Here is a 10,725-nt window from a genome sequence, read left to right on the forward strand (position 1 = left end):
CTGAGAGTTAGGATTTTTGTTACTGCAGTATAACTTAGCCTATCCTGACTGATATAATGGACACAGCACCTATTAGATGCCAGGCATCAGCTAAGACCTCATCATTACCTACCTCAGGTAATGTACACAAGACAGTGTACATGGTGGAAAATGTGAACAAATAAAGTTTCATAGTTTTATAATAGAAATGTAAGACAGTGGGTACATTAAGTTATTTGTAGGCAGGAGGGGGATATTAAAGAAAAGCTTCTTAAGAGGATCTGAATTTTTTTAAATGAGTAAGTTTGTGGTATTGCTGGCCAAGTTAGGAAGGAGTTTCCAAGTAGAGGGAACAATGTGAGCAAAGGCATGGAAATGAGCCTATGCACAGCACATTTAGAAAACTACAAATACAAATTTTAAATCTTTATTATTAGCTTGAGGCCTGACCTCTAGTACCATCTAGTGGCCTCTAAGAAAGAAGGGAATACTTCATACACTATGCTGTGTAATGCTTTCTGAATTTGGAAGGCTGTGATTCTAAAGCTTAAGATAGATATCAGAATAGTAAGGGCTGGAAGATATGATCTAGTCTAACGCTGTCCAGTAAAATATAATGCAAGCCCCATATAATGTTAAAATTTCTAGTGGCCACATTAAAAAGTAAAAACAAACAGAAGGTATTTTTAAAACACATGTAAGCCAATATATTCAAAATATTATCATGTCAACATATAGTTAACATAGTGTGTTATTAATGAGATGCTTTAAATTCTTTTTCTGTTGTACTAAGTGTGTATTTGTATTGGTGGGCATTTTACACTTACAACATGTCTCCACTTGGATTAGTGACATTTTAAGTGCTCGATAGTCACATGTGGTAGGCTGGTTGCTATTGCATTGGACAGATCTGGCCCAATCTTTCATTTCACTACTGAAATGAAATTGATGAAAGAAGACTAAGTGACTTAGATAGTATCACTGAGGAGATTTAACCCTAATCACTGGCAGAACCGCAGCAGGGTGTGTCTTGAGAGTTTAAAAGAACTGACTGTACCCTTTGGCTTGCTCCTTGAATAAGTACCAAGGTGAGAGAGACTGGTAGCTGTCCAGCCATAGTCTGGGAAGATTAACTAATACCTAATCCTTCTGCAACTTCGTGCAACCTGAAGAACAAGTCCTCAGATGAAAGCTTCTTGTCCTGTTACAAGATAAGAGATAGTAGCAGGGAAAGGGGACAAGTTGGTGCTTGTATAATGTATAAAGTATAATGGCATACTAATAAATGTTTAACAACCAGCTCTCCTAGGGGAAAAACCATTATGTATATATTTAATATATATTATGTATGCATACATATAAGTATATATGTTTTCTCTGAATAAATTTTGATGTTATAAATGTGTATGGCACACTTAGACAATAAATAATAATAAATATACAATACTCTTTATTGCAGATTTCATGAGGCCAGTGGATTCTCACAGAAAGCTTTTATTGATTTTCATCAAACTCTTATTTTCCTAGCCAACCTATGATTGCAACTGACAAACAAGTGTAATTCTGACATGAATATTGGTTAATATTTTCATTTACATTAATGAGCAAGGCAAAAATGAAATAAAAAAGTTGTATGTTGGAACTTTATGCATCTGTTAATGACATGAGCAACTTCTTTACAAAATTAGATAATAGTCTTCAAATACTGGAAGACAATTTCCTCAGGTTTTTCTGTGCCCACACACAGTATAATAGCTATAGACACTTTCAAGTTTAATCTGCATCATTAACGTTTTCTCTGTCATTTTAGTCTAGACAATCAACAAAACAATAAAGCAAGCCCTGATTTGCAGCATTTGCCAGTTCCCACAGTGTAAATAACTCCCAACATGGCTGATGTTTCCAGCCAGCTGCCACCAGGAGCTTCCTGAACACGCTGTGCAGACACACAGTAGCACACCATTATACACTATCTCTACCATGTAGATACAATAGATGCAAAAAACCTCAAGAATGTAGAGTAATAAGCAGTAAAATAATTAAGAAATTAATTTATTACCTTTGTTTTTGGTATGTTATTTCACTATAAGTTCATAGCATTTAAATTTTTATAACACTTGTGTTTGACACTGGCTTGTAAAATTCCTGAAACATTAACAACCAGTTCTCATGACATATTTGGAGCTGGCTGCAGGGTACCACTGTGCTACTACCTCCTCCTCTGCCCACTGTTTCCAAATAAATAAGCCTTTTGGTTTTGCTAACAACCTGATGTTTAAAAATAAAATTCTTCTTCTATCTCATGAGATGATGTAGGGAAGAGGAATTCCCATTCCCCTGCCCAGAGACTCCTCTGGGCAGGTCAGGGCCTGACTTTAGGTGAACAAGTCACACTTACAGAGGTAGTTTTGTAAGAGGCTTCGCTGCGAGGGGAGAGGATTAGAGCCTGTGTGCTCCCTGAGAGCCTTCCTTACAGTCTGGCCAGCCCACTGCTGCCTTGGTACAACTGAAGAAGGTCATTTTTCCCATCTGAGGGAAGACCGAACGCTTCAAAAGTGGGATAGGCTATATTACTACTGGTTTGTAACTGGTAGAAACAGGGAGAAAAGAGCCCTGCGCATCCTCTCTCCTCCCTCTCCTCTTCTATTTTTCCTTTCCTTGCTGTTAGCCATCACATTCCTTGATGTCATTCCTGCCATTGTGAGCTGACAGGCCTCCAGCCCTGGGGGACAGCCTGTAAGTAAGGAGGGGAGGAGGAGCTGGGGCGGGGGGGTGGGCAGTGGTCACACCAACATCAACAGCTTGGAGCTGGGCTGGGTCTGTGTGGGGCCCCAGAGATGTTACCCAGCCCTTTTTCTCCAAAAACCAATGAATAAAATCAGGGGCCTCCCACCTGAGGTCAGGGAACCAGGCCCTGGAGTGGAACTTGGGGTGGAAGATGGTCTTCTTTGTCAACTGCTTCATTCTCCAGAATTCAACTTGTTCTCCGACTCGGTGGTATTTGAAAGCTACTTTATCCAGGTACCCTTGTGCAGCTCAGGGCCAGCTGTCTGCCTTTCCAAATCCTATTCCTAGGGGTTGGTGAGGAAATGCTGTGGCCTTTGAAAGCCCTGGGGAGGTCAAAGAAGCCACCAAGGCTAGAGAGCACCAGAGGGCCTTGGCTCACCTCTGTTTATGCCTACAGCGTGATAGAGCTCCCTGCAGGTCATATGCTTTAAGGAAATGGATTTATACCTTACAAAAAGGTATAGAGCTCAGTCTCCAAATTGGGTGGTTACAGGGAGTGAAGGTAGAAACCCTGCTCTGAAATCCAACCTCCTCTTTCTGGGATGGTTTAGAAACAACTTTATATGAAAGCAAAGTCATTCGGGTAAATCAGCCTTGCCCAGCTCCTGCCCATTCCCCAGGGGGTGGTGATATTACCAGTGGAAGTGAGCATTTGTGGCCTGGGGTGGAGCCACTGGGAGTAGGGGGGGGTGGTCGTTTTCATATGTGTGAAATCTTCCCCAGGTGCTGCCTGCCTCCCTCTAGCAGCCTAGCTTGAATCCATGCACCTGTGCTCCTTTGCATGCGTGGCATAACCCGTTAATCATCCAGCAAGCACATACTAAACACCTGTGTGCAGGGCAGGAGGTGCAAAGAAAGATCAGAGAGTGTCCCTGGCCAGGAAGCTTATAAGTTTGGTTTGCCTGGTATAAAATGGTAACTGTCTAGGCAAACTGTATGTCGGTTAGTTTGGACAAGCTGATCCCCAAGACATGAGTACAGAGAGCGGGTACTGGGACATTCAGAGCCTTCTGGACGTTAGTAGTTGAAGGCTTTCCAGAAGGGTTGTAAGCCATTCTTTGAGACAGTGCTGAGATCCTGGAAAGTGGAAGACTTGGAGGTGGAGGCAAGTATACCCCAGACAGAGGGACTTCAAAGGATGTAGGTACAGAAAGGTAGGGGGACTGGAATGCAGAGAGATGTCTGCAGACAGGAATTCATTCTAATGGAGTGGAAAAGCAGGGAGGAGTTGTAGGAGAGAGGTGGGAACAATTCAAGGTGGGTCTTGGGCTTAATTTGGCAAATCTCCACAGAGCAGTGAGCGACTGCCTAATGGAGCTCCCAGATTTCCGAGAGCTGTGTCCACGGCTCCTGGTGTTCTGTGGTCCCTGTGTTGCCTCTATCGGGGACGGAGGAGGGTGCATAATTGGTAATTGGGTGGTTGTGTGACAAACCTGGGGGTGCAGTCATTCCTAACACATTCTTGGTGAAGAAGGAGCAGTAACATGAGAAATACAGACGTGGATCCAATTTCTAGTCATTTCTATTTGGGTGTGATGTTTTGGCAGCAGGTTTGTTCTCTTAATGTTCTTTTTGGCCTAATGTTAAAACTGTCTGGATTCTCTGAATGAATACTAAGTGACCCAGGCAGCAGGAAACACAGAGCTTGCCAGGGAGAGGCGGACTCAAAGCAGAGTCCAGAGTTTGCTGGAGATGATGCAGCCCCCATGGTCACAGTTGTTGTCGTCACAGTGTGGTCACACAGCTTCCTCTCTCCCCTCCTTCATATCATCGTCACTGTCATCACCTCAAACCAGTGTCACCCACATTCACTGAGCACTTTCTCTCAGTGTGTGCAATCCTCTATGTTTTGTAGGGAATATGAATTTCATTCCACAACATGGGCTCCAAGAAATGTCACTTTTTTTAAAAATCAAAATTTACTTTTCTTGGAGCACCCCCTGGGCAGGCTGATAGGAAATTCAATTCCAATCATTCCTGGGGCACTTCCCTGTCCCCACTTCCACCAGGGGCTGTGCAATGGTGCCGATGGGCTCACAAAGTCTAGAACCTTGGGAATAGGTGCTCTGGCCTTGGGAAAAGTAGGGGTCTCTCCTCATCTATTCCTTACCCTGCTCCCTGTGGCTCCTTCGTAGCCACAGCTCTGGTGATTTCCTGCCAGTCTTGGACAATGAGGTGGGGGTGTCTTAGCCAAGACACTGGGCCCAGTGCCCAGGCAGCCAGTCTCCCTGCCCTCCCACAGCCGACAGGTGCTTCAAGAAAACAGTCCTCATTCCACTCAAGACCCAGCGACAAGATATGGGCCCTCTCTCACCCTGGGGGAAGTGCCTCAACCTTCCTTAACTTGGGCTGTCCAGATCTTCCCCATTCAGTAGCTCTTTCCTCACTTTCCTCCCCTTCCAGAACTTTCTTCACATAATCTCCTGTCCTGGCCATTAGAAACCAGTGCTGGCTTCTCCTACGCAAGGATGAGGTAATAAAGATTTCAGGGCCACTCAGCTTTTTCTTACTAGTGCATCTTTTCACAATTAGATAAAACAGAGGTCATGAAGAAATGCAACACAGAGTGCCTATTGCCATTGGAGCTTAAAGTCTATCTGGGGAGACCAACAAAAAGGATCAATAGCAGGTTGGGGTCCTGCTGCACACCTGTCACTGAGATGAAGGGCCCCTTTCTAGCACCTGTGTCCTTTCACCCCTTGTCTCCTGCTCCTTTCTGACCTGTGTACTTGGGGCTGATTTCCAGGTCACTGAGCCCGGGAACTGGATGGATGTCTGTGAAGGATCTACCACCATGATCCTTGGGGTGACCTCCTCAGTGCCCTCCCTACCACTCCCCAATGTCCTCCTGATGGCCAATGTCACCTGGCCCCGGAGTCGGTTTTCCACCCAGAGCACACCTGGTCATGCTCCTGTCATCACACTCCGCAGGTAAAGAAAAGCTTGAGGGAGGGGTCAGAAGGGGTAAGATGATTGACTGGCATATGCTTGGTATTAATATGACAGCTGGACTTTAGATCAAAAGAAGGGACAGTGTTCTTTAGTGTATAAACAATGTAGAATTCATTCATTCGTTCCTTTAACAAATGCTTGTTTAATATCTCTATGTGCCAAGCCCTGTGCTTCATGCTGGGACAGAGCAGTACACTATCCCTATGTCAAGCCTAGATTTTGAGGATCTTGGCTTTTGTGTACTTTTTTTCATGTAGAACTGATAGACTGAGAAGCTTTTGTGCGCTTTTATTTTGTCAGTATAGATGTAGGGAGTTTCCAAAGAAAAAGTGGGGATATAAAGTCAAATAGGGCTTTGAGGTGTTAAGATTGAGAAAAAATATTGCACAAATGGAAGACGCCCATCATCCTTCCCCTGTCCACACGGTGAATCAGGACACAGGGAGAAGGAGGCCTAGGAATGGAGGCAGGGCACCGCAGTTCCAGTGCCTGCTTAGTTAGATCTAAACTTTGGCAAATCACTTGGTTCTCTGAGCCTCAGCTTCAAAATCTGTAAAGTGGAGCTAATAATACTTATTTTTCCTTCATGAAATGGTTGTGTGAGAATTACAAGAGGTATCATACATCAGTATCAGCCGTTATTACTGAAGTGGGCAAATTCTTTAATAACTGAGGTCTTGGAAACCAGAGAGTCAGTCTTAGCACACGAGCTTTCTCCCTTTGCCATCCCCTGATCAGAGGTGGGAGGCCAAGCTCCAGGTAGGCACCTGTAAGGCTGATTAAAGTCGCAGGCTCTGCTATGGGAATTTTCTGATTATGCCCAGGATTCTTCCCCTGAAGTACGTGGAGCTACGAATCTGTGACCGGCTCCAACGCATCCTGAGGGTTAGGACAGTGACAGAAAAGATCTACTACCTGAAGCTCCACGAAAAACACCCAGAGGCTGTCTTTCAATTCTGGATACGCCTGGTGAAAATTCTGCAGAAAGGCCTGTCCATCACCACCAAAGACCCGAGAATCCAATTCACTCACTGCCTGGTGCCCAAGATGTCCAGCAACTGCCCCGAGACAACAGTAAGCGGGGCCCTGTCACCAAGATCAGCCAAGAAACACATACATGTATATGTATGGGTGCATGTATATATATATATATATATATATATATATATATATTTCAAAATGCTGTTTTTTTCACTTTAGATTATATCCTATACACCTTTCCATATCTTTAAAAGTTCTTTGTAAATAGCATTTTGATAATTTCATACTACTCAGTTGTATGAATTAAAATTAAAATCATTCCCTAACATTAGACATTTAAGGTTGTTTTAAATTTTTTATTATTATAAATAATGCTAAAATAAGCATGTGTATGTATCATCCACATTTCTTATTACTTTCTCAGCTAGGTTTTTAGAAGTAGAAATCAAAGGGCATGGACATTTTCAAGGCACTTGACACATATTGCCAGACTATTTCCATAAAGTTCACACCAAATTAAGCTCTCACCAATAATATGTGTCTGTGTCACTGTATCCTATCACAATTGAGTAGTATAAGTTTTAATACATTTTCTAATGTGACAGGTAAAAAGTGACATCTTTTTTTTTATTTCCCCAGTCAGGATAGTCAATCAAGACATCTCTGATTTTCAACGAATTCGAATATTGTTACATATGTGTGTGTGTGTGTGTATATATATATAGTTGGTTTTTTTTGTCGTTGTGTTCTTTGGCCAACTTTCTATTGCCAATCTTGTGTTTTTCTAAATTGATTTGTTAAAAAAAGCTTTTTATACATCAAGATTTTTGACCCTTTAATTACAAGTTTTTATAAATATTTCCTCAAAGATTTGCTCCTCCCCTCCAATTTATTTAGGGTGTTTTTTGGACACAGATAGGGCCTTTTGAGGACTTGCCATGTGTGGAAGCACAAGGAGGGGAGCTTGATAGATGGGGATTGTCTCACACCTTCAGATTTCAGAATCGAGATGCTTTTCTTCTCTCATTTTAAGTTGTATGCTTTAGGTTTGTTATTATTGACTTTGAAAAGTTCAGCTGTTTTATTAGCCCAGCTGCTCTGATTCTGAATGTCCAGATCTTGTTGTCTGGACAGAGTAGCCACTGCAGCCCCTGAAAGAGGGTGTGGTCCTGCCAGGGGTCCCAATTTTTGGTCTGATGATTCTGGGGCTTACTGCTTAACGCAGGCTCCCAGGGCCGGGCTGTGGAATTCAAGTGCAAGCCCACGAGTTCCTTCAAAGTCCTGCCCTAAGGAGGCCGAGAACTCTCGGTGAGCAGACCTGGCCCTCTGACTCTGAATTTCTCCACCCAGCCTGAAAGCAGCCTCCCGTCATCCTCCCAGCCCAGCGAGACCCTCATGCTGCAGGCGGCCGAGCAGACCAGTGGCAGCTTCTCACAACTCTCATCAAGGCCCCAGCTCACAGCAGACAGGTGCGCCCTCCACGGGGTTGGCTCTGGTGTCCTTTTCCCTAGTGTGAAGTCATGGGGTCAGTGACACCCTGTCAACCTATCTCTGTTTCTTCTTTTTATTCTAGGTAGTCATGTGTTTGACTTTTTCTGTCAACTTTATTGTAAGCCTGTCCTTGAAAAAAAGGGGGGGATCCGTGATCTAAGTGTTCATTCCCTTGGCAAATGGCAGTGTTTTCTAATAACAGTTGCTCAGTAAAAGGAATGAGTGATGAGTGCATTCATTCAAAGAAGTGTAAGTGGCCCAGACAGATTCGTGGGGTTAGCTACTGTCTCCCACCCCAGCCCACAAGCTCCCTTGCATAATACCCTGGTGCTCTGCCTCACCTGCCTCTTCCGTAAAATTGACAGAGAAGACAGGACAAAGGGACACTGCCACTAGCTCCAAAGTATTATTCATTTGCTAACCAATTATGTTAGACTCTTTCTGTAACAAGGGATAGAAACCTAAAGGAAGGTAGTGCAACCAACACACTGAACAAGTACAACTTGCAGGGGGTCATCATATGCAAATTTATTTTTGTCCTCCCTTTGTAATTTTTCAGTGGGAGAAGTTTTCTTCTTGCTCCCAGATAAAAGCTGGTTCTCTGGGCAGACTCCATAGCATGTGGGCCCCCTCTTAGACAAAAAAAGGTGCTTTTGTCCTTTCAAATTATAAAATCAGCCTCAATTCTGAAGTTAAAATGTCTAGTGCCTGAAAATTACCAAAACTCTGAACTTATCACATCTTATCCCTTACTCTCAGCTTGGCCCCCTGTCAAGACAGCCTCTCTTAGTGGGGGACTGTGTTGTCACTTTCTTCTCTTTCTGTTTCCTGATGTTTAAAGCTGACTTTTTCTTCTAGGAACTTTCTTGCATTCTTTGAAGTCCCCTCCCTGGCCACTCAGCTGCAACTCTGGCGATGCTGTGACACCTTCCTTTTATCTGGCCACCACCTCCCTTGGGCCCTGGCTCTGCAGGGGTCCCTGCCCCCAGGCACTAACTGTCAGAGTCCCCTCTCCCCTGTAAGGAGTCCTTTTGGGTAGGCCTTACAGTGGCTCCAGGCTGGTGTGTTCTCTCTCTCTCTCTCTGGCATAGTCCACATCCTGTCTTCAAGAAATGTCCTCTCTACTTTGGCCAGCCACTGGAGAGGAAGGCCATTTTTCCTGAACACAGAAGCGATTCTTCTTCACTGCACCAGCAGAGAAACCCACTGTCCCCTCTCTCCTGCCCTCCACATTCCTGGGCAGGAGTTGTGTCCCCATCTGCTGGGTCTCCCAGAGCCCAGGGGCCACAGCTCCAGCTCTCTGGGTGGCCCCAGGAAGGCCCTTTCTTACAGCTTGAGGAGAAGGAGACAGCAGCTCTTTACAAAGGACTCTCTCCATGCGTGACAACCTCAGCCCTTGGTTACCAAGGCTGGCAATCCCTCGGGCAGCCCCAGCTCATACTCATTTCTCTCATCTTGAATTTTTGGTCCCTGGGATTTCGCCTTCGAGTCATAACACACCTTAGGTTCTCAACTCATCAAAGCAATGCTTAAGGTTTGGAGAGTTGCGTGCTCTCCTTTGTAGGACAGCTCTTAGCTCCAGTTCCTCCTCCTAGTCCTCTCTCTGCAGGTCGCTCTTAGATACATCATTCCATATGTGCATATTGTCACTGCCTTTCATTTCCATATTTCCATTTATGTTCAAGGCACTCATGCTGGAAAAGACATGATTTAAACAAATGGTTTTAAAGTTAGATTTTAACAATGTTTTCTTTTTCTTCTATTGCTTTCAATGACCCCAAAATTTCTGGGCTCCAACAGAAGCATCGACACTGCCATTGGAATATCCAGTTCCATCAGGGACAAGACACCCTTGCCAGTGGTATCTTCAGTCAATTTGAAAGTACCCATGAGAGCCACCTTGCAGCACAGCCTCTGGGAACAAGAGGACCCGGATGAGCACTTCCTGCACGTTCCTGTAGCCAGTTCCCTAGGAGAGCACTTTCTGGGACCCTGACACCTAGCCAAATGGGGTGATCTTCCCTGGCACCCATGCACTTGCTACCACCTCCTATCCTGCTGTTTTCCCACTGCAGGCGGAGTGGCCCTGGGAGAGGTAAGATGGCGTTTATAACAAGGTGCTTCTGTGCTTCCACCAATAAACCTCCAAGCGAGTCCCTAATTGTTGTAGGTTGTACCATGGGAACAGGAGCTCATTCATGGGGAAAATAAGTGGGGAAAAAGTTACTATCTGCTCAGTGGGAACCACAAAGCAGCCAAGCAAAGCCAAGAAAGCCAGTCCGGAGGAAAGGGCCTCTGGGGAGAAACCAACTTTGTGTTTCACAGGGGAGGGGGAAACGGGCATCTTGTGGGGGGAAGGAGCTTTGGCCAACCTTTAAACAAGGATGGGGTATTTACTCAGAAAATACCAAACAATATTTGATAAATATTTATCAAGCTCCTGCTAGGGGCCAGACATGTGCTCAGTGCTCAATATATATATATATATATTTTTTTTTTTTTTTTTTTTTTTTTTGAGACAGAGTCTCACTTTGT

The 10,725-nt window shown here is 44.3% G+C and overlaps 1 protein-coding gene across 2 annotated transcripts; it reads left to right on the top strand.

The window, feature by feature from the left end:
- The first annotated feature begins 2,691 nt into the window (after positions 1-2,691).
- GARIN1A (golgi associated RAB2 interactor 1A) lies at positions 2,692-10,351 on the top strand. Of its 2 annotated transcripts, none has more exons than XM_076006190.1 (5): positions 2,692-2,715; positions 5,513-5,697; positions 6,543-6,792; positions 8,050-8,168; positions 9,991-10,351. In XM_076006190.1, the coding sequence occupies exons 2-5, from the start codon at positions 5,534-5,536 to the stop codon at positions 10,184-10,186; spliced, it is 729 nt and encodes a 242-aa protein (XP_075862305.1). In that variant the 5' UTR covers positions 2,692-2,715; positions 5,513-5,533; the 3' UTR covers positions 10,187-10,351. The 2 variants fall into 2 exon arrangements, with proteins under 2 accessions (XP_075862305.1, XP_012644591.1); XM_012789137.3 differs by lacking the exon at positions 2,692-2,715 and adding an exon at positions 2,730-3,000.
- The last annotated feature ends 374 nt before the right edge of the window (positions 10,352-10,725 follow it).

This window comes from Microcebus murinus, chromosome 9 (genome assembly GCF_040939455.1).
Source record: "Microcebus murinus isolate Inina chromosome 9, M.murinus_Inina_mat1.0, whole genome shotgun sequence".
Lineage (NCBI taxonomy): Eukaryota > Metazoa > Chordata > Mammalia > Primates > Cheirogaleidae > Microcebus > Microcebus murinus.

Excerpts from the sequence above, each read along its gene's own strand:
- GARIN1A (XM_012789137.3), top strand. The coding sequence starts at position 2,848 with ATGAATAAAATCAGGGGCCTCCCACCTGAGGTCAGGGAACCAGGCCCT. Across the intron at positions 3,001-5,512 it reads TTGAAAGCTACTTTATCCAG|GTCACTGAGCCCGGGAACTG; the intron begins GTACCCTTGTGC and ends GCTGATTTCCAG. Across the intron at positions 6,793-8,049 it reads GCAACTGCCCCGAGACAACA|CCTGAAAGCAGCCTCCCGTC; the intron begins GTAAGCGGGGCC and ends TTCTCCACCCAG.